General features: G+C 37.7%; 1 protein-coding gene across 5 annotated transcripts in view; it reads right to left on the reverse strand.

Moving 5' to 3' along the window:
- Positions 1-24,830, reverse strand: part of ACAP2 (ArfGAP with coiled-coil, ankyrin repeat and PH domains 2) — a 63,676-nt gene that overhangs the window by 26,924 nt on the left and 11,922 nt on the right. For all 5 annotated transcript variants that reach the window (XM_068200755.1, XM_068200751.1, XM_068200752.1 and 2 more), the window contains exons 2-9: positions 19,523-19,580; positions 16,978-17,097; positions 16,276-16,329; positions 12,674-12,732; positions 12,005-12,188; positions 9,754-9,798; positions 8,604-8,699; positions 4,287-4,361 (exon numbers count right to left, since the gene is read on the reverse strand). In XM_068200755.1, the coding sequence (XP_068056856.1) occupies positions 4,287-4,361; positions 8,604-8,699; positions 9,754-9,798; positions 12,005-12,188; positions 12,674-12,732; positions 16,276-16,329; positions 16,978-17,097; positions 19,523-19,580 (691 nt within the window). The remainder of the gene's footprint in view (positions 1-4,286; positions 4,362-8,603; positions 8,700-9,753; positions 9,799-12,004; positions 12,189-12,673; positions 12,733-16,275; positions 16,330-16,977; positions 17,098-19,522; positions 19,581-24,830) is intronic.

Genomic DNA, 24,830 nt, shown 5'->3' on the forward strand with positions numbered 1-24,830 from the left:
TGAATATGGCAGACAATCAGCTGGAGCGGGGAGGGAATAAGGCTTCCATGAGCTTTATCCATAAAACCTCATTGATAAAGTTGTGATCAGGAAAAACAATAAGAAAATAAAAGCCTCATTTCAATTCCACAGATAAAAGTAGAAAAAGAAGCTAAATTAGCAGTATTCTGATCTTAGTCTCTGCTATTCTACAATTAAAAAAAACAGGACCAAAGCAGTCACATTATAGTTTATTTTTATCTTGGTGCATGGAAATGTTTAATGAATCATGAAAAATAATCTGGAGTGGAGAAAAATCCACCCATATCTTTCCAGTGTCCTGCATAAGAGAATCACATGTTAATAAAGTCAGTCACTGTATGTGATTTGGAGTGGTGTATTCTGCCAGCAGACACACAAGTAAGACTTCATTTTAAACATAATTAAACTAATTAGGTGTCAGTTAGGACTAAAGTAGACTTCACCTAACCAGAACTAAGAAAATTTAGCCAGTATTATGTAATTTTCACTGAAGTGCTACATCACACATTTAATTCAGTTTTGAAAGAATAAACATCTATGGCTTCTCTTCTGACACTGATTTTTCATGGTTGGCTGCTACTGGAAGAGAAACATGTAGAAGTGGGTTATATAAGTGAAGCATACAGCATGCTTTCATGCCTTTTCTTTGCCCCTTTTTCTTTAAATGTCCATAGGCTACAGCAAACCAGCTGGCAATGGAAAAACAACTTTCATCTCCAGAATGGTGTGTCACAGAACACTTAATATTCTTGACAGTGTTTCAGTGAATGCATTCTCGTATCAACTCATCACACATACTTGATTTATTTCAGAGCATGTTTTCTGTTTCTCCATGTTTCCCAAAACAAAACCCTCCATTACTTTTCAGCAGCAGAGCTTTTGATTCACTTTCAAAATGGCTATCAGGCCATGAAAGCTATTCAAAGCATTTTACCAGTATATTTTAGGAACTATATTTTAACATTTAATGTGTAACCCAAATTATTTTTTACTTTAGAGAATCAGCATTTTTAAAGTTTTTTTTAAAAGGCAGTAAATGGGAGAGCATAAGTACTAAAGAAAACACTAACCTGAAAAATTAGGCCAGCATATAGTAAACAGGAGACACTAATTGTGCAAAATCCCCATTTAGAAAGCTGCTCCCATTCCCTTTCCATTGGCAAGAGATGTTTGTCATGCTTAAGCTGAAAAGTCCCCCGAGGAAGGGTTTAAAACAACAGACACCACAAGTAACAAGGTTTACAGTCCAAGACAGAGTGAGAGAATGTGAGAGTGTCATTGAGGAAACAAGTCACTTGAAATACAAGCACATCTTTGGTTTTGGAGTTAGCCTGCATAACTTCTCAACAGAGGCTCTGGTTTATGCCTACTTTGTGATTGTGATAGCAGCTGGTTTCCTATCACCTTGTTTACTCAAGATGTTAAAAATTTTCAAATCATTCTCACTCCAGCTGTTTCCTGAGCACTTCTTTGGAAGTAGATTTTTACTTTAATGGAAAAGGGATTTGAATACAACAAAAACTATTTGAAGTTCAATGCAAATACTTTTCCTGTATCATCTCCCTCATTTTAGAATAAAATATTAGGTCTGACACAACACCAAAAAGCCATGAAGCTGTTTGCAGGTGCAACTGATTTTTAAAATGTTTCTTAATTGAAAATGTTGCTACAGCATTGGGCTGCAAACTGCTCAGAAAACAAGAGTCATGTTTAATGTACTGACACTGTGACACCACTCTTTTAATATGAATCTTTCTTTATAAAAATATATTGCAAAAATTTCACAGAATGATCATGAAATTTCTACATTAATTCACAGCATGTGTTGCTCCAGTTTAATACAGAAAAAAATATTTTCTTACACTGAAAAAAATAAAGTTAAGAAAAATGTTTCCTGCACATTTGCTGAGTAAATACACCACAAAACTTATAAGCAATTAAAAAAAGTAAATCAGATTATCAGCTCTGCAAAAAAGAAATCACACTGTATTGGTGACCAAGCCCTTCCATGACACTTTTAATAGCCTCTCCATCAACAGCCTAATTAAGTAGGACAATGATTATACAGGAACGTGAGATGGGTTATTTAATTAGTGCAATTATTCTGCATGCATATGCACATATATGCAAACACAGGTAGTAGGTGGGTAGGTGTGTGCACGTATGCACTTACCTATACATTTCAGAAAAGGAACTGTTCTTTATCCACACAATGAAGGAAAGGCATCATTCTGAAGCATTAGATTAGAACTTCAGTATATTAAATACATATATACCTCATGGAATATTCAACACAATAAGCTTCAGAAGTTTCAGTTGTTAAAAAACATGGAAGGATTTGGCATTGGAAGATTTGGGAACATAGGGGAAAGCAACATGACAAGACATGAGAAGAGAACGGGGAATAAAGCTGCCATCTGGGACAGGGTGACCAGATGACAAGTAGTGATAAAAAGATCCCGAGTCTAAGGCAGATCTGAAATCCTGATGAGCTGGAAGCTAACTTGGTGTGAAGATTGGGAAAAGCAAGTAGGAGGAGACAAAAACAGACAATGTGATTTGAATAAGAAACTAAGAAAATGATTGGACAAGCTGCAAGAGGAATCTCCAATAAAGCACAGTCTAGGCATTATCAGCACAAAATGTGACAGTGACTTCAGTGATAAGGACAGAAGACAACACTTACAACTCAAAACACAGAACTTAGGAGGACAACATACAGTACATTCTGACTGCCCTGATAATATTTTAGAGACAGCATTAAATTGCCAAAGTAAGCAACAATAAAAGTAACAGCATTGTGCTTGTCACTCCTACTAGAAATCAAGAATATTTATATTACACACAGATATGGCTTATAGAGTTTCATGAAGTTTAAAAGTTTCAGTAATAATTGAAACTAGTAGAAGTCGTTTACCTGTAAAGCAGCCTTAAGCAGCATTTGAAGAAAAAACAAAGACTGTAAACACCATTGACAGCAGCAGTGACCATAATTCATGGTAACTAGTTATTATTTCTATGGCAAATTAAAAGATAATTGCTCATAACTTACATCCTATAGCAAGCACCACTGTTCTCTTAACAGAGAACCTCTCAACTACTGTCCATTCCTGAAACTAAGCTTTTAAGCGCAAAAAACTTAAAATTTGACCTTCAACATTAATTCTTCAGTTCCATCTTTCCTATTTCTTCCCTTTCTTCCCCTTCCTTGCCTGTAGTTATCTCCTGACTCCAAGCACAGCATGTCAGCTCTACCCTCATCATCACATCTGCTCAATTTCACAGCAATCCTAAAGGGATGACAGGATGCACCAATAAAAATGTTTTCAGCAACCAAAAATGTTATGTTTTCCAATTAGTATTAATACTGGCTCCTACTAAGGTGACCCAACATATAATCTCATCATGTTTTAATTCCTGAATTTATTCAGTTATCAGATTTCATTTGTATTGGGTGGGATTTTTTAAAATTATGCCACCTGAACATATCCAAAACATATTTGAATGAGAATAAGAAATATAGCATTACCTTTAAACTGGGATCTAATCCCTTTCAAAAGTGCCTGTAGCTCACTACCAGAGAGTTCAGTGGAAATATTTTTAACTTCTAGCATTATACCTGCGAAACCAATACTGATCTAGAGCTTCTGAAACATCCATACAACAGAAGTCATTCCCCCAACATGAATTACCTAAATTTTTCTCAAGAAGTAAAAAGAATTATTGCACAAATCTTCCCCAAAACACCAATTAAATGTTCTCAATTTCTTATCTGCGCACAGGTGAACCAGTACATTAGACACTCTTTACAAAAGTTTACTTTAGCTCTTCACATGAACAGCAGCTGCCACACAAGCTTCAAGTGCTGCACTTGGATTTGGCACAGTCCAAGGTGAAACTTATGGCTGTAGGGCTGTGCAGCACATACATCTCTTCTACAAACACACAGCATGGAAACACAGAAATCTGTACAACTTACTCAATTCAAGAGGTAATACGAATTAAGAGTTCTACTGAAATGCTAGAATCCCAGCATTCAAATAAATCCTGCTGTTCTATTTATGTTTCAGTAAAAACTAAGCATAATATTTTGTTCAGTAACACAAAATTAATATCTGCAATCCAACCTTACACTTAATGACATGTCAGTCTGTCTCTGCACTAAAAATACCATCCCGTGTAGTTCTGATGCAGAGGTGCTGGGGAGAGATGCTACAGATAAAAAAAATGCGTGTGCAGCCTGCCTTTTACATTCTGTCAAGTACCTTTTGTTGAATAGTGGAGTGCTTTTGCTCCATATCTCTCTTCTCCTTTGCAGCATCTACAGCCAACTGATCCAGCTGTAAAGAGAAACAAAAAATTGGATCTTTAAATTATCACACGAAATTTGGCTCAGTAGATTTCACAATGCTGACAAAAAAAAAAATGAACACATTATGTCTAGACATTGCAAGACTTTTATTTTATTTGTATAGTATAATTACTTCTTTGTCACAAATTGTTTACCTTGAATAACTACTGAAGCCTCGTTTAAAGCACTGCTCTGCCACCCTGAATTAACCTCTACAAAGGTGTACATTTCTTGTAAGCATTAGAAGAACTGTTTCAAAGAACAGCATGGTGCCAAGCATATGCGACTCTGTACCGCATTGGTGCTCAGTCTCCCAAGAGGATGACTCATGCTTTAGCTGCTCTTGCTGGCCTATGCAGCAGCACTGGCAGGAGCAGCAAAAACTAGAAGGAGCAAATGCTATGGATTTTTCCCTCCACAAAGTGAGAGAACTGTCTCAACCAGGATTTTTTGTCAATGGTTTTGATCAGCTGACCAGCAGTACTCGAGCAAGACTGCTTGCGATCTTAGGTAGAGACAATCAAATTAGTTTTGGAAATAAAAATATGGTTTTGAAAATAACTGAGATTGTCACTGAGAATATTTATTGTTAGTATCCTTATAAAGTCTGTGATGATAAAAAGGACACCAGCTAAAAAATTTCCTTTTACAATCACAAAAAAAAAGAGGAAATTTAGGATACCCTGTAAGAGAAAGTTTGATGGAGGGTTTTCTTCTGTGGTTAGTTGCTTGTTTTGGTTGCTTTTGTTTTATAGTTTTGATTCTTTTGGTTTTGTTGTTTGTTTGCTTTATCCAGGCCTTCATGTTCAAGTAAGAAATGCAGCGCAGAAGCAGATGTTGCCTGAAAGACCACTTGGTTTGGTACGTATCGCCCGACGAGCCCTCCTTAGCGCAGCCCGTAACACAGGGCTGCCATTCCCCAGGCGGAGCGCGGCCGTGCCCAGCGGTGCCGGCGCAGCGCCGAGCGCAGGGCTCGGTCCGCAGCTCTCCGTCAGTGGCACAGGGCTGCCTCTGCTCCAGCCCACAGCACAACAGCAGGAGCAGCACCCAGCAGCACCAGCTCCCAGCTGGGTCCCTCACCTGGCACAGGGCACCATGACTGACATCTCTGATCCACCCACAGGAAGGATCCCCTCCGCCCGCTCTCAAAACCTCAAGTGGCAGTCCCTGCCAGCTCTGGCCATTTCCCCAGCCTTTTACTTCCCCTGATTGACATGATATAAATAACAGAATAGGGACAATAACAGGCCCTTATGTCTGCACCTTATGTAAGCACCCTTGTACTAGACATTCTCCAACAATTATATAGCCATCAGAAAGCTGAAACCTCTGGATCCAATTCCATACTCTGTTACTTTTTTAAGCTCTTCTCTCCCTGTCTTCCCCTCTGGCTCAAAAGGTGGTATCAGCTCTTGCACACCTTTACAGGTATTTGTGAACAGGAACACATTGAAGGCTGAAGTATCCAAATGCCACATCTATGTAGCTTCAGCACTTAAAATAACACGAGCCTCTAAAACAGACTTGCCTCAAAGATTGTTTTGCATCAACAACCCTTGAGAAACCCTTTCTCTTGTCATAAAGATGAGAACTGGGTCAAGTGCTGTTCAAAATTTTATAGGAATCAAGTTTCTTGCCAAAACTTCAGATTCAGGAATCTGCACATGGCCCCCAAGAAATTCTTCCTTCTACCACATTAGATGAAACAGAAGGCAGTCACTAAGGGTAGGGCAATTACCTCTAATTTACCTTGAATATAAGCATTTGAGGGTTCATTTACCATAGCCAAAACAAAATTCTGAACAGCAGCTCATTCCATCAGTTAATATTTTTTACTATGAAGACAGCATTGCACCATTCCTGTTTTCAAGCTCAAACCAGAGTTTCTTCCTTTTCACTCAGGTGAGTAGCACATCAATTGTCTTAGAAGAGAACAACAGCATATAACTATCAAAAGCTATAGCAAATCACAACTAAATTATCAAAATCCCAGTCATTATATAAAATTACTGAGTAATTTTCAGAAAATTAGGTTTTTCAAACTACTGCATTTACTGGTAAATGTATTTTTATAAACATAATGCTCTAACTGGCATTCTGAGGAGAATTAAGTCAGACTAAAATATTTAGCTTTTTTAGTAGTAATCTCAATGAAAATTCAAAAATTCTTCTTTTTAAGCTAATACCACATTTCATATGAAAAGAACCAAAAACCACAGTTTCCATGCAAAAGCTCATATTATGATTGCACACTATTATAGATTCCCATACAATGATCTGATTCCCAAGGGATCCTACCCTGACCTGAAGTATCCAGAAAGCAAAATTGCTTAATCCTATTCCATCACAATAAAACAGTTATTTTGAAAATACAGACAAAAATAATTCAAAACTATAACTACACTACTTAAGTTAAATTTTATTACTTCAGATGCTGTTAACCCTTGTAATTAAGATCATACACAATATTCACCTAGGAATGAAAACTCACTCACCAACAGAAGGCATTTAACAGCATTTTCACAAAAATCCAGCAAATCCCCGTTATGTCACAACATACTTTGTTAAAGGCAGAAGCTTCAACCAGTACAAGCTGCAAAGCCATCAACTGTTAAAACTTTCAACAGTTATTTACAAATCTGCTTCTGTCATGAAAAATATCCATTACTTAAATGCCAAGGTCTCCTACAAAAGAACAATTCCGCAAGTTGTACAACTTTAGGGTCTTCAGTCCATCTTGCTCCAAATGCAATATATTTAAAACATTCTTAGCTATGGATTTTCTAAATTTAACTCCTTCAGTTGCTATGATACCAGCACCAAAATGAATGCTACACAGTGCTCTTTACCAGATCAAGCAAAAGCATGACCAGACATTCAAAAATAACCTTGTGTTTTCTTGCTCGAATCACGTCAATGAAATGGAAACATTGAAGCCTGGCTGATGGCATAACCCACTATCAACTCCAAAATTTGTGTCTCCTTTCCCTACCCCCTCTTCTACAGAAGTACAGGACACATGTGTTACACAGCCAGACACTACAGTTCAACACTTCCAACCCAAACTGGAAGGGTGTTCAAGAATAAAGGGCACAACTGTGGAAGGGTAACATGCACCTGAACTGTTCAGGTGTCCCTATTACATCAAGACCTGACATGTCTCTACACATAATTAAGACCCAACTGGGGCCTAGTCTAGCAGAAAAATAACTATTCAGCCATTGGGTTGTTGGAATTATTTTCTACAGCTCCCAGTCTGCTCTACTGCATACCTCAGAACAATTTCATCTCTTAGACATTCAATGACACATCTACTCATATGAATGTAAAAGTTTGCTGTCATTTACTTGCTTTTTTACCTGGACAGACCCTTAAAAATCTGGTTGGCTCCTTTGTGGATCTGTTTGGGAAGTGGCAATAGAGGGGTTTGTATCAGAGCATTTGTTGCAAGTCCTCAGGTAGAGGCAAATAGAAAGCGCTCATATAACCTGCACTGAAAAGCAAGTCAAGACACTGCTGAGTCTTCTTCCTGCACCACAGACAGATCTTCACTTCAATACTGTATGTTCCAATCTGTTTGCATAACCATTTTCAATGTCTCTCTCCTGTGTGCAGTTGGCAGTGGTCCATCTAAGCTTCTCATGAATCCCTCACTGAAAACCCCGAAGTGTCAATTGTCTGTTCTTAAACAACAAAACTGGGCAAGAAGAATTCCATGCAGGAACTAAATTTTGCACCACTTATTAAAGTCATACTTCTGTTTTATGGTCTAAGTTGCTAACATCAAAGTTATATTTACGCACACCAAATTTAATTATTCAGACTGCATAATTTATACAGTTAATAAAGTATACGAGTAGAAGGAAAACCAGCCTAATCTACTTTTTATTATTAGATATTTTTATAAACGTGGGTCATGTACAAAAATTTTGAAATTTCGAAATCCAAATAACCCTGTATCCTGCATATCACAATGTGTATCACAGAGCAGTACATGGCTATGCTAAAGTATGTAAATCCTAAAGGCAGCATTAATTTTAGTAAACAGACAACTTTCAGTTTGTAACTATTTTCATTCCTTTCATTAGTGTGTATTTTTTATGTTTTGCCTGTATCATACTACAATTCCCTTTTTGTAGAATAAATCTATGAAGTACCTGATATGCAGGCATATATCAAGATTTTTTTCCATTTCAGCATATAGTTTTGTATTTTTAAAATAATTTGTTACCTGTGCACCAAGATCTTTCATGTAGGGCTCAAGTTCACTAAACAGATCATAGCCTTGATGGAAAAAAGCCAGATGTGCATACATAAACGATAACATCTAGAAGGAACAAAGTAAATATTTATTCTCTTCAAAAATTGTACCATATATCACATAAATATGTCACTTAATTCACATAACCTACAATTTCATGATTAATTTCTCCTCTCACATCCTGACAGTTTTATATCAATAACTCATAGAGCTTCTAATGTTGTAAAATTAATGTGCAAAGTAAAGCAAGAACAGAACCAAGCCAAAAACCTCAGCAATCAGTTGATAGCATTAACTCCTTGAGCAAAACAAAAGATATCTACTTAATGGCAGAAAACTACTTCTAATTCATGTCACCTGAAATTTTTGTTACCTCTGTTTAACTAGGACATGTAAGTTACAGAGGGGCTATAAAATATTTTACTAATGATTCAAACTCATAAGCTTTATAACATAGCTGAAAAGACTGACCAGCCTTAAAATAGAAAACAAGTTGGGAAGGTGCAGAGCAGAATAGCAGGCAGTTATAAACCAACACAGCTAAAGTTTCTGCTTTTTAAGGAAGCAAGAAAATTACGAGAGAGAAACTTTAGATATTTGAAAGAACAGCACTGTTTAATTTGTCATTCTCCATCTCAATAAACTTTTAACAGAGATAATGTGAAGTAGAAAAGGGAATACAATGTGAAGCAAATTGGCATGCTTTATATTAATTTAGCAGATACCATACTATTCATATTAAAATTTGCCCTGTTCTTAGAAAGAACAGAATTCAGAGTAGATTATAAGTAGCACTTACTGTTTACAAAGTAATAAATCAGACCTAAACAGCAGAATTCTCAGCAAACAAAGTTTGATTTTAATGACAGAACACATACCAAAGGATCAAGAGCAGTGAAAACCTACAAGTGTTCAAATCTGAACCAGGATTGTCAAAAACAGTTAAACATGTATGCCCAGCTACAGTTAAGTCCTAATTGACAGTCACCAAACTACCAAATGTACTGATAACATTTTGATCAATAAAAGGACTAAATTTTTAACATACTGCTTTGTGATCATATTTTTAATTTCAGATGGATTAAAATATTTGATATACAGGGGATAAAGTATATCTTACCGATTTTAAGATTTCTGCTCTCCTTTTAGATTGAAGAACGTTGATCTAGGAGAAAAGAACAAACAAACAATCCCTTTTATTCTAAACTAATTTTATTTTAAATTTTCCCCCAAATAATCACATCCAAGCTTAAAACATTGGAAGAAGACAGCTCAATATCAGACTTCCCAAATACTTTTAAAAGAAGATGCACTGTAGTTCTGTCATGACATCAAAGTGATGCAATCAGAGAACACTTGCAAAGCTCGAGCTTCATGGTGATGGTCACAATTTTCTTATATCAGTAGGGAAAATACAGGACACCACTTGCTTGCTAGAAGTAATATAATACGCCTTTCAAGGAAAATTTGTTCTCATTTTCAAGAGATTGAATTCAAGATGTTTCAAGCAGAGGAGCTAAGCCAGCCCACCAACTCCTTGCAGAAGTTGCACTGTTGCCAGGGCAGAGTGAAAGATGGGGGCAGGGTTACTTTTCCCCTCAGACTCACAGTATTTAAGTAATCCAAAAATAGTCCCAGGCAAGCAAGAACATAATAGTTTCAAAAAGTAACTTCCTGTGTATACCTGTGCTTTTAAGCTAGCTGAAGTCACTGATTAATGGTGTTGCCCTAGAATTTGAGGAATTCCACATTATATAGAAAAAGTGACTGAATTTTCACATTCACCTAGTTCCCCTATCTTTTTTCTCTAATCTCAAAAGGTTGCCATCCAGAACTGCAGATTTTACTTTAAAAGACCCACTTAGCAGAAACAGGCATGATTTTGTAATTTAACACCTCTACGTCAGTTTAGAATTTCAGCAAAATAAATAAACTTGCTGAAGTTATAATCAAAACCAGATTCTACTTCTATACTTAAGTGGTCATTATTTTGGAAAACTTTCTGCAGCATAAATAATTAAAATTTGTTTGTATAGAATAAACCCTCAGCCTGTGAGGCAAAGAAAAATAAAAGGAAATCAAAGGTTTTGAATTACAGTCTAGAGCAAATCTAGCTACAAGGAGACCATAGTTGTGAAGCCATTTTCCCAGAAGAATCACTCAAGTAGACACAATTCCTAAAGCTGAATTGATTTTTGTCCATGTTGAGAGTTACTAAAACTGTTCCCAGTTACTCTAAATGCATCTTTATCCCAGGAGCTCCTCCTACTTTGAACATAAAAATTCCAGGAGGCTAACAACCTGCAGTTCAAAGCACACACAAGGAACTGGCCTACTACAGTAGTGACTGCCAGCTGCCCCCACCATTTAGTGCCAGTACAAATAATCCTGTGGGGAATAATTCACACAACTTTTTAAACACCAAAATGACCTTAAGTGTTTAAAAAGCTGGAGTTCAGAGTTGACCACTGACCACCATGTCTGTGAACATGCCCAGGCTGACAGGCTCCACTTCATTTTACAACTCATAATGCAATTTATAGAGAAGTTAATTAAGCTTTAATTAACTGACTGGACTGTCACAAATCAAGAGGATAATATTTAATATAAAACCAGCTTAATTGTAAAGAGCTGTTCTGTTTTTGATCATAGGAGAATCTCAGACCCATTTGGGAGCCCCCAACCTCTCATACCATCTGAGCTGCAATAATCCTGTTTTCTGTAGTTGTGTGTAAGTATGAAGCAGATGAATTTTAAGTATCGAAAGAAAATTTATTACTGTATTACAGAATACAAAGCAGCATGACAAAAAACACCTTTCAACATCCTATGGGAGATCTTCACTAAAAAGGTGAAGCATAGTTAGGTTCTTGACTCCCCTTATAGCACAGTGCCCAACTCTGAGGCATCTGGACAAGCTGAATACAACCCAAAGCAAACAGCTAAAATCGCAGAAATACCAAATGTCCTGTAGCAGAATTATTCAGGTAATTTCTATTTCCTAGGCTTGCTTACAGTTTTTACTTTAAATATATTAAAATATTGCAGCATATGTAACTCATTAAACATTTAGGTATCAGGCAAATACTGGCCTTTTTTTTTCAAAATTAATATTCAACTTGAAAACTAAACTGTGTCATTGCAGCAAGGGCACTGAATACCATAGCATTAAAGCAATAGGAATGCATTAATTAATTTTCCTCAGATTTTATTTAAAAAATTAATTACTTGCAGATAAAGTTCTTCCTTTTTCCCTGAATCTCCAGAGTTTCCAAGAAGCTTACAAAAAGGACTTCTAACATTGTAAAGGATATGTCTCTAACCATATGTAACAAATGGTTTTGAAAAGTAACTTTTATTGCTGTCCTTACCTGAAGAACATAATCCAGAGCTAGGTGTCGAAAACACTTCCGTGTTGCAGTCAAAATATTGGTGGCTTCCTCTACCTCGTGTTGCTTATTTCTTTGAACTTGGGCATTTTTCACCAGAGCATTCTCCTTTTCTTCACTCACTTTTTCAAACTGTTTCTTTGCATCTTTAAATTTCCTAATATCTCTAGGAAATATGGATGATAAATTAATTCCAAAGCATGAAAAAGAGTTAAGTAAAGCTACACCAGACAGACCAAGCTTGTGGCTACTATAGCTGGTGTCTTTTTCAAATTTTGTATTCTTCAATACATGCTTGGGTCAAATGGAAATCCACAAATTATGACAGAAGCTTCTTGTCTTTCTTTTCCAAGGAAAGGACAAAATTGAAATGTAACTGAACACATCTAATGCCTACTGGGGAAAAGCTTTGTCCCCCAAGCTTAGACAATTACAATATGTAATTAGATCACTAATTCATCCTGTTGCAACATTTCTGCAGCTAGTCAAAGCCTCAGTGATTTGGGGTGATTTTTGACAAAGCCTTAATACACACTTCTCAATTTATGGGTGACTATTTACAAGAAGGATGTTTCACACATCCACTCAAATCAGATTTTTAAAATTCCATTTTATATATAATTTTCCCATTACAAGTGCAAATCAACTTACTCTTTAACAAAAGTCTGAAGCTGTGTTTTAATTGATCTTTGGATTTGGTCAAACAGAATCTGAAAGAAAGCATTATTATGTAGGTCAGTAACTTAGAGGTACTCATACCTTCTGATTTTAGCAATACAAATGGCAATTATGCAGAATTACATGAGAATTATTATTATACCACAGTGTCTCTAATATCAAAATATAAATTCCTTCACAGTAGGTTTGGAAGAAATAAAAGATAAGGAAGAAAATAAGGAAAACAACACAAACCAAGCATCTTTTGCTGCTCTTTTCTTAAAGACTGTGGTTATAAGTAGAGATAAGAGCTCCTGGCATCTTATTCTTTCAACCTGACAATATCAGACATGCCTAGTTTCATAGAAGAAGTTTATTTATGCTAATTGTACAGTCAAAGTTGTTGCTTAAGGAACATTAATGTTAAGGAATATTTTTTTTTTGTTCTTAAACTTTCACAAATTATCAACAATTAAAAGACAAATGACACCATATAAAGAACATGCACTTAAATTCTGGCAAAAACCCCAAAACCATGGATTGAAATTAATGCTTGGATTGAAATGCATGGATTGAAAATGTAATATACGTGAGTATTCAGTACCATCTCCTTTACATGAAATGTTTGTAAAAAAACTCCCACTGTTGAACTACTAAAAAGAATGGCTGATTATTTTTAAGAATAAGTGATCTAAGCAATGGTTCCAAAATTTCTCATGATTTGGGAAGGCTAGGGGCACAAAATATAATCAACTCATTTGAATTGTAAAGTCTACGATATTTGTTTATTTTTTAAGGCCAAAGCACACCTGGATGCGAGACAATTTGTATGTTCTCTTATGACCCAAAAAATTCTAACTGAAAAATTAAAACACACAATCCTTCAGATTCACATCTGCCCTCTGAGTTTTAGGATGGAGTGGAACAGGTCAATGGCTACTGGACAAATCCTTTTGTCACTTCTTATTGTGCAGACAGCAAATGTTGCCTCAATTTTCAACCCCTCTACACCTCCAATTCTGCATAACAGAAATACACAAGGCAGCATCACAAAAATAAAGTTGGTCTAGTTGCACAGAGTCTCTCATAAAAGGTAAAAATCTTGAAATATTAAGTAAGTTTCTTGAAAAAGCAAGCCAAAACCTCAACGTTTAAGGTCAAAAAATATTTTCTTTAAATCTTCTCAATCTTAGATTCTTTATTAAGATTTGGAAATGGGAAGCTATGCAATGCCAAGTACTGACAGCAAAACCTTTACCAGCTCATCTCTCTTTTCAGGAAACATGACTGTGTTTAAGACACTCATTAGCAGTGGTACTGTACCTTGCATTCAGTCTCCATGCTTGAAGGTTTTCAAGACCAAAGCAACCCGCTTCAACATCATATCTGACCCTGATTTAGGCAGGCAGTCAAACATCCACACCTCCTGAGGCCCCTTCCAACCAGAACTGTATCTACCAGTAACACATGGAAGTACCTGCTTGTATTCCCACTTTGGGAAACCAGAAAAGCAGACAGCTAGAATAAAGAACTTCTTGACAAACTGGAAGTCAGGCTGGGACTACTCCCACTGCTGACATTTAAGCTTGCCAGTGCCTGGGGAGTGCACCAGTCAAGATCAATACCAAAAGATAAAACCAGATGGGAACTCAAATGTTTAGAGGACTCCCAGATATATGAGCCTTGCATTCTGCTTACAGTAATGAAGAGAAAAAATGTGATGGGCAGAAAAATACATAGAGATCATTTCCCCTAAAAGAACAGAAAGAAGTGCCCAGACCATGATCTGATTACATTTACAGCCTTGTCAACATACTACCTTTCATACACTCCAAGTCTAAGAAAGCTGCTATTTGCCATAAGCTGTCACAGCTACTCCCCCACTGCTGAATCAGTGAAGATGCTGCATTAGTCTGGTCCCTGGCCTTATTTGTAGCAAAGCCTCACATGAAAAAAATTACAGTCATCCAGAACTCAGTGGGAGCATCCATCTCCTACCCCTTCCATCCTCCCTTTCTTCTTTCTTCCTCTAGCTTCTCCCTCCTGATGGCTCTGTCACCTTGGTGAGCAAGAGACCTGCCACCCTGAGCCAGGAAGCCCTGTTGAACTAAGCAGATTCACAAAAAGCAATGCAGGACCACAACATGCCTGGCAAAGCAATTGTGCCTCATTCCTCGTGTTTGTGCCTTTGGTAAAAGCCACTTTGTCCTCACTTTGCCTGAGCACAGCAAGGGCATGGAGGGGGAAAAAAAAGCAGGGCAGAAGTCAGATTGGTCCTACTTAGATTTGAAAAGAAATCTTCTTTAATATGGTTTGTTCTTTGCTTTTTGCCTTCAAACTGCCCAAAAGGAAGAGTCGTGCTATGCCAAATTTTACCAAAGCAGTGCAAGCCACCGTCACGTAGAACAACCTATGTCAGAGGTGTCCAAAAGAGCAAGCCATAGATAAAAGACATGGCTAAGAGGGATTCCAGCAGCAAGATGTGTGATGAAGAGGGACAGCCTGGGTTTACCTGCGCCATCTAATCTGCAGAAATTATTGACATGAAAGTAATACTTGCTCCCGTACTGCAGCTTTGAACCTTTGCACTCCCTTCTCTCTACAGCCCAAGAACTACTGTTCACTTAGTCCCTTTTTTACAGTTTTCATTAGATTAGGTGCAGATATGTACACTTTGTATAATGGAAAGAAAATCAAAACACAATGCTATTGACCTGCTTTGCTTTGCTTCCCTTCCATTCTAAAAGCACGCATTTAAAAAAAAAGCGCCTAATCAGACACTTTTAGAAAGCTAAATTAAAGCTAGCAAACTTCCATTCCATTCTCTCTATCGTGTCAGTTTTTAAACTCCCAGTGGTATGAAAACCCCATATTTTAAGCATCCTGCATATTTTCAGCACTTTGGAGACACTTCAGTTTGTTTCCAGCAATTTCCTGGGAAATTACCAAAGAGCAGTTGGGCCAATGAAAGAGGAAAAAAACAGAAGAACAAACTTCTGAATAAAAGACCAAACTCTTTAAAGGAAAAAATAACAAAATAGTTTTCAAGACAGAGAAAACTGAAGTTTCTGATTAACTCTGACATCCTAAAAATTACAATTAGTCTTAAATCCTAGCATTTTCTCCTTTCTCCACACTTACCTAAATCTGCTATCCTTCCAAAAAGAAAACTATATGCAAATCACAGGTGCTTCATTTTGTGTATTTTAAAGGATAGGGTGAAAAAGTGGCAACTATGGAAAAGATAATCATTATTTCACACCAGCAAAGGTAAAAGCTCATAGTCTGTAACTGTTACCATCAGTTTGATTCAAAAAGATGAAACTATCCAGTATTTACTGGCTTAGAGCACCAAAGCTTATAAATTCCAAATGAAAAATAAACCAAGAGGGAAATCTGCAGAAAAGTGGATGTTTATAAATACTTTGTAAACAAACATTAATAAAATATTTATAAGTATAAAACAAGAGTTATTTAACACCATTTAAACCATTATTTTGCAAACACTATCAACAAGAAAGGCTTTACCATTAATCTATTATCAAAAATAACTGGAGGTGAGCTATCAGTGCTATGTTGCAGCTAGAAATACTCACATTATGATAATTGATCATTTCCTGTAAGGTGTCAGAGAACTTCATCAAATTGGTCTGCAGAGAGAAAACAAAACTGGTTTAAAGTTAAGCCCTACTAAAAACACAGCACAAAAGCAACAGTTCAGAGGTTTACAGCTTTTCAGTAAAGATTTTGGAAATTCATTACCGAATTAGTGCTTTTCCTTTTAGCACTATTATGAGACTAAAAGCACTAGGCTAGAAGGACAACACAGCTGGAATAGCAAATAAATCTATTAAAGGTATAAGTAACAAAAATGTTACTTCTACTACCTGTATATAAAGTACCAAACTGAAGAAAAGCAGGAAAAATTCAAATTGACCTAAGATATGGGAAGGTCACATAATCTAAAACATTAATTTAGAATATTTAATATTACACTAATTTATGTTTTTCACATTTAATACTTTTACTCAAAAAAAGGAGTTAACAAGCTGCAATCACCAGTGTACACACTAATCTAACACATTTTCTGAAATTTAGCAGACCCGTATCCCTGCTGAAACTAAACAGCACAGACACCTGCAGTGTCTGTGCTGGAAAAACCTCCACTCTAAAAGAGATAGCAAAGAAAAAGCAGCAAAAAGGCAAATAATACTATAAACTTCAACTACTTGTCTTGCCAACTCTTGCCAACCTTTTTTAAGTTATGTTTCCCTCTACTTTCACCTCAAAGAACTTACCTCAACCAGTGGATCTTTACAGGAATATTGTGCAAGGTCTCGAATTCCATTCATGAACTGCTTGTTGGCTGTACAAAATGCTTTCCCAGTATCAATCATTGCAATGCAAAGCTTCACCAGCTAAAATGAGTATAAAAAGAGAGAGAAAGCAGAAGGCTTATTTTGATTTGGTTTTTACACCATCATATAAACATGAAAACACTGAGCTTAGTTAAGGCTACAAAATAAAAATTTCAAAAATTACATTCTCATCCTCAGATTCTATGAAAAGCTTTACTGTACAGTAACAGCTATAAAAATACTACTCTAGGTCAATAGATATGCTATTGGGAAAGCTACCACTCCATCAACTTTTAAAACTAGTTTTTACTTGATTTATTGTTAACTGACATGTTGCACATATTTCAAGAGAGAGTTTTACACGGGCAGAAAGTACAACAACTAAAATATAACTGGTTAGAACCCAAGCAAATGATGAGGTTATTGTTGTTTCTGAGGAAAAAACACCACTAAAACAAAAATGAAACCCACACCAGTTGTTTCATCCTGAGACACTCAGAATACAGGCACAGGAAAGCAAAAGACTGTGCACAAAGCACAGCTGAAGAGCCATGGTTACATCTCAGGAGGTGAAATCAATCATGTTTCCACTCACAGACTAATCTCTGATGGCTTTCCATCCCTAGCACTCACTGCTCCAGTCAGCACCTCAGGCCTCATGGTACTGCAGTCTGATAGGAGGGTCCTCATTATCTTGTGATGGATGTTTTCCCACTTAAACATTCATGCACTGGGCCATTAACATAAGAGACAGTGGTTACTGCAATTGCCACGGTGCTCTCTTGAGATGGGGCGCATTAGGATTGAGTTCCCCCACCCTAAGCCAACCTGAGAATAAAACCAAAAGATTGCACTTTCATCTCTGAAAGAGTTTTCAAGGATGGTAAATAAATTTTCATGAAAAGCAACACAGAAGCATTTGATCCTATGTTGGGGCAAAGAAACCATCCAAGCATCCTTCCTGCCTTAGTTATCCAGTAATTTTTATGCTGACTTATCCAGTAATTTTTATGTTGACTCAGATCCTTAGGAAAAATGGAAAGCTAAGAGTGATCTTCCACATTCTGAATGTCCAAGTTGCTTGAACAATGGACAGAAAAAAAAAATCACTATCAACATTAACCTTTTTCCTTCACCTTTGCTTATAGTTCACAAGCCCGAACCAGGCTTGCTTTCTCCCAGAGAGCACAAAACTGCAGACAATCTAGCCCTAAGTCAAAATTGTGAGACAATAAAACCAAGTTTAGTATGAACAACTGATCAGAAAACATTACCAACCAAGCCTTGACAAATTATTACCCGCAGGCCATACTTGCTTCAGCTCACCCAAGAAGCTTGGCTTTCAACTTTAGTATTGTACTACAAGGCCCTGAATAATGCCATTTAAGGAATATGAGAATTCTTTTTCCCCAAAAACAATCCTTTCATACTGTTGGAAAAGACAAACTTCCAAGTTTGATTTTTCAGATCATTTAAATACATACACTGCTTGATCTACCAAAACAGATTCAACATCCCTACAGTAAAAATGTGTGTTATACCCAAATGTTTCACCAAGATTCACACCAAATCAAAATTAAGGATCCTGAATTTGTTTTGCAAGAGCAAATTGTTAAATTATTAGCTACTAAAAACTAGAAATACTATTACAAGTAGTAAAGAACAAGTCTTCAGGCTTGACACCATCTTTGTCTCCAGCTCTCTGTAGCCAATTCACAGCTGCAGGAAAAAAGGTTGTATTCGAAAAGCAGTTAAGGAGGTAAACTAATGACATCTGCCTGTCATGTGAAAACACAGAAAAATAATTTTAAACATTAGCACAAATGCAAAGGAAAGAAGACTTTATACAGCTGAAAACAAAAAATAAGCCACTCTCAAAATAATAGCAAAGAAATAACAAAAGTTTCCAAAGGTGAGGAAGCCAATAAACAGATAGTAAGGAGTTGAAAAGATGCTATGTATAATTTTTGTACGACAAAGCGCAGGATGAATTTAACAGCAGTCAAGTCCTGCACACAACAGTGAAGGATATATATACACATGCCTGGCTGCTGTGCCTCAGATTACCAAACAGCATGGATTTTAAACCTCTAAACCAAGGAGTATCCAGATGTCCCCACAGCATGCCGCTGTGGCCAAACAGGCTGTCGGGGCAGCAGTGAGCGAGGCCCGGCTTTGATCTCACTGAAAGCTGGAGGAGTTCGCAGCAGCTCCCCGGGCTGGGTCGGGGGGCAGCGAGGGCCAGCCCGGAGGGAACTGCACAAGCGGAGCCGCAGGCCGGGGACGCAGCGAGCGCAGCTGCCCGGCGCTGCTTCGCTCCAGCGTGGCCTCCGAGGCCAGCTGTGAGCTCCACCTGGATCCCCTCCCTGTGCAGAGCAGGGGGCTCGCTCGGCCACGGACACTTCCCAGCTGTGAGCTTTAAGACAAAACTGAAACACACTTTCTGATGTTTCTGAGAACAAACATTGTTGAATTAAAAGCTTACCTTGTCAAGTTTCAGTTCCAGCTCAGTCACATCTCCTTCTACCTCTTCTAAAGCTGCCCTGCGTACATAAAAGAGGTTTTCCTTTAGAATTTTACACAAAAGTACTCTGAGTCTGGGGAGAAGGGGCAGACACGCATTCATTTAACTCAGTTATTGCCATCACAGTTTTACTTAAATTTCAGCTATAAAATAGCACAGATTTTAAAGAACCTCAAGAATTGCAGGAAATTTGATGGCACAAAGAAGAAAAACTACTTCACTGCTAAAATGTGGTCTATTGATAAAGATTTGAGATCAAATTTTATCAATCCTAATATCTGTCACCCCAAAACAGGTTTCTTCTGTTCTTGTATAGACAATAGTCTGTAAGTTTGAAGCTAACAACAAAGGAAAGAAACTGAAAGTTGGAGGGAATTTTCTAACTCTTTTGGTGACCTCCTGGCTCAAATCTGCAAATAGGGCAGCTATTTCATGAATAAGCTTGCAATGAGATTAGGAAAAAATTCAGCACTTGCCATGTGTCAATTAACCTGCAGGGAGTTTGGACAGTACATTTGATTAGATCATTTACCTCTGGTCTACACTGGTCAAATATTCCAAGTCAGTCAAATTTAACTTGCCAGTAAAAGCTGCTTTCATGGAGCATTGCTAAAGCACAGCTTTTTTTTTTTTTTTTTTTTTTTTTTTTTTTTTTTTTTTTGCTTCTAAGCTCATGTTTCTTTGGACAACTCCTTCCTTATTGCTCCCTGAAAAAACAGGAGACTGAGGATGGATGACTCTTTGTTCGGAGTCCATGAACATTGCTGCTTCATCAGGCTATTGCCTTGAGAGCCAAATGGACTCATTTCTGGCAAGGAGAGCCCCTGGTGCCACCACAGGGTGCCCATTCCTTCAGTCATTCCAGCACAACTGTTCATGGAGCCACACTATTTACCAGTAGTAGCCTGCCTTGGGGGAAAAAAGTAATAGAAAGTTTTCTGAAATGCTTTTTGGAAAATTGGATCAGACATTTCACATTTCAGTCCTACAGAAAAACCCAGCTCTTCCTGGAAAAAAACTATATAGACAGGGAAGAATGATTTGGAGCAGGAATTTCTTAAGCAAATTTTATACCACTGAGGAGAGACTACACACAACCACAGCTTTACTGTCTCTTGCTAATTCCATTCTAGTTCACACGAGTACAAGCCAAGAACACACAAAAAAAAAAAAAACAAAAAAACAAAAAAAAAAAAAAAAACAAAACAAAACAAAAAAAAAACTGGATCAGGCCCCAAGTTCAGGAAAAGCAATTTTTTTATAAGAACAGTTCTGAAAAACGCTGCCAATTGCTTGCAGATCTCGAACACTGAGCATGACATTCCCAGTTTTTGCAGATTTCACTACACATAGTTGCATTCCAGCTCTTGTACCTCAATGCATTCCCACAGTTATGTCCTAGGTTTTATATCCAAGCAATCCCTGCAGCTACATTTTGGCTTCTCCCTCTTCGCTAGCTTCAGACCATAAAGGATTTCAGGCAACATCAATTTCTCTTTTACGTTCTTTATTTTCTTTCATAACTGATTCATTTCCACTTAAGTCTCTAGTTAATCTTGTTTCGGAAAGCATTAAAGAGAATTAAAAAACAACAAAACCCAAAGGAAGGAAAAGCATCTCAATATTTAGACTGCAATTTTGTATTTGTTTGTTTATAACCACGGTGCAACAAGTTTTTATTTGTTTCTTTGGCATTACCATAAAAGCACGATTAAGTAGCTTGTTTACACAACTGCAGCAAGATCTGATAAGAGTATTATTTTTTTGTGTCTTTAACTCGTGAAGAGTGCTAGCTCCTCAGGACTTAATGAGCTAAAAGTCTAAAATTCAAAATGAACAGAGATAAAGGCAGTTAGAGGAGGCAGAATGAAGACAGCACATCTGTTCAGTAATTAAACCTCAATAAGCTCAAATGGAAGAAGTACCAGCAGAACATCAAAAAACTCAAACAATGAAGGGAAGATCAAGTAAAAAGAAGTATAAAGCAAAGCAGACAGAGGTATCATAAGAGAAAGGAGAGATACACCCCACTACCAGCCAGTTCATTGCAGCTCTCTGAAATGCCACAGGTCCCTGAGGCACCAGGCTGATTCTCTGGGCTATTTCCCACCACTGCCATATGATAGAGGGATGGCGTATCTGGGCCCTGCATCTGGATAGAACAGCTGTAGGTTGGTTCCAGCCAAACCTCACTTTAATTATTTGTTTCTTTGCATAGAAATGATTACTTTACTGTTTCCACCACATAAAATCTAGTAGAAGTTATTATCATGCAAACATATTTACAGCTATTAGTCCAAAACCAGATTACAATCGCACAAACATGGAGAGGATGTCCTCAGACTATCAGAATAGAGTTATATACATCCAATTATGTACCCCCTAGTCACAAAAATTGTCTTCATGTCTTCATCCTGGGCTAGTAATAGAACTATACATGAAAAACAGCTGATCTGAGCTGTGCTATGTTAATGTTACCCTTGTTTTTCTTAATTTAATACTTTTTAAAGCCATAGAATGCAAATGTGCATTTCCCTCTGAAACATCTGTGTCAGGCATAAAGTCCACAGAAAACGGTCATAATTCTGAGTAAATGTCATGTCCACAGCCAAGCCCCACTGTCCAGCTATAAACACAGGAAGCGGTGGTGAAACAGCTGAGGATCAAGTACCAGACCTGCCATGTAACAAAACTGTTGCTCCATAGTGAAGTGGGAGCTGGGAGCAAGGTTTGAGTCACAGAGATCTCAGCCAGAAGGCTCCAGCAATAGGAATAAGGATCAAATCAGGTCCAGTGTATGAGTCAAACATCTGTGGCTTCCCAAGACGTTCAAATACTGCATGGCAACGCACAAAACCAGAACAGCTGCTTAAGGGTGGAGGACAACTTTTACAAATGAGCAGTCTGCCATACTCTTCATGCTCTGTAATGAGGACTCTCAGGAATGTGTTTCTTTCCTCTGCTCTGACTTCTCTCCTCCACCACCCCCCTGAAACACAGTTCAGTTTGGTAGCTACAGCTTCCTGCACAGCTGCAGTACAGGAGGAATACAGGAGATAATGGAAGAAAACTCAAGAGCTGATTTGGCAGCCTTTTTAAATGAGGATAACGTCACCAGTTACCTAGTCCAGCATATGTGAAGGACAATTGAACTCTGACATCTACCACAGCACGCCCTTTAAGTGACCAGTGAAAGACTTTCTTCCAGGTTAAGGTACTATGAGAATCCCAGGAACCAAACAGAATGATGATGGATAAACTCTCCTCTAAAATAAGAATGGGTCACTCTTAGACCAGAAGCTGCAGACACAAAGGAAACAACTTATCCTGGAGTAATCCACTACACACTGCTGACCAGAACACCACACACACCACGGCCACTGACAGGGGTCTGCAGGGCCTGCTTGCTTCTCACAGAAGAGTGGTGATCACCAGTGCTTTTAAATTTAGCTCCTCTTCAAACAAAATCTGTCATTGAAGCCACACCCTGCCTTTAGTCTTTTGCTCATTCATTCATCATATTCTATCCTGCATTTTCAGACTGTGTTCCTGAAAATGAGGATGCTGGAATCAGTAGTCACTCTAAATCAGATACTGAAAAACAACAAACTGGAGAGGTCAAAGGTGCAATGGGCAACTAACTAATAATTATTAATTCTAGAAAGAATACATCACTATTAAAAATATTCAGAATAATAAAAGCCCAACAATAAAATATTTTCCAATAGCATGTGCTTATGTGTTCATTTTTTTCTTTTAATAGAGAAAAGTTTCGATTAATTTATTGAATATACTTTCAGAAGAACATGAACAAGTCACAAAATCAATTGCTATTCTTTCTGGGACTTTTGAATGCATTCATATATTTGGACTCATTAAATGGAAATAATGGATTTTTACCACTGCAGTTTCAATGGCATTAATTCTAAAGTCTTGTCCTCAAATCTTAGAAATACACAGCCCTCTTACTTGCAAATATTCTATGCAGAACAGCTCCTTAATGCACAACTTAGACTCCACTAGAGATGACATCCTTTCAGCCAACATCCACTACACATTCAAGAGAGCTAGAAAAAGTAAAGGTACTACTGAGTGTGAAAGCCTGGAAATGAGATACATAATTGCAAGATAAGAATATGAACCTGCTGATTTACATTAATGTCTCCTCCTCTATGTCAGAGCCTATCACGTGACAGACAGCAAAAAGGACAGTAGGCATTAATCAGAGGATAGACTATGACCTGTAGTGTGATGCAAAGGCAAAGTAAAATGCAGAAGATATTACACTTGCTCACCTGCTTGGTCTGGTTTGTCTCTTCCTCTGCCTCCACCTCCCCTTCCTCCCACAGCAGTTGCACCTTGGGGTCACCGTTCAGATGCAAAGCAACTGCCCACAGATGAGTTCAGAAAGAGCCACAGATGGACTGCTGAGGGCAGCCTCAGGCCAGGGGAACACACACCACTGTGACTAATGCCACTGGACACTGCCACTTTTGACTGCTCACCAAGGGCCATTTGCTGGTCACCAGGTTGCAAAGGTCCCTGTCCACCAGCACAGCTGCACAGGGCTGTTACTTTTCAGAGAAAGTCTTCACATTTGTCTGGGATAAACTTAAGGAGCTTTCTACCTGTGCTTTCCCCTACCTTGCTGAGGTCCTGCTGGATAGCAGACCTACCCTCCAGCTTCTCAGAGTTCCCTCCAATCACTGTCTACTTCATTTCATTTCCTTCATATATAGTGACATATACAAAGGTGTCCAGAGGCACATTAACCAGCTTGCCAAGAAAGAATACAGTTGGTACATGTGTTATGGCATCAGAAACCAGAGACTAAAAAAGAAACACGACATATTGAGGGATAAAGAAGGCATACATGGAACAATAAGGCCTAATAACTTTGGATAACAGCATGGATAGAGATAAGAAGAGTTTTACAACTTATGGGATGTGCCATAACCATTAATATGGTCTGAAGAAAGAACACTGTTGAAGCCTGTCATAGAGACCATTGAAGTCCTGTTTTGGCACTGCAGAGTTTTTTCCCTGCTGGCACAGAGCCCCTCCATACTGAGGAACAGATGATGAACTCTCCCTGACACACTAAGATAAAATTCCTCATTCATGCTAGTACTCCATTATTAATTCTTCAGTCATTGCCACAAAACATTTTATCAATAGCTTGGAAAAACTTCTACGTGCCCTACAAGAACAGTAGGGCTTTTAATCAGAAAGTTGAACCCCCACCCTGAAATCCTAGAAATTTTCCATG

The sequence above is a fragment of the Anomalospiza imberbis genome, chromosome 10 (genome assembly GCF_031753505.1).
Source record: "Anomalospiza imberbis isolate Cuckoo-Finch-1a 21T00152 chromosome 10, ASM3175350v1, whole genome shotgun sequence".
In the NCBI taxonomy this organism is placed as follows: Eukaryota; Metazoa; Chordata; class Aves; order Passeriformes; family Viduidae; genus Anomalospiza; species Anomalospiza imberbis.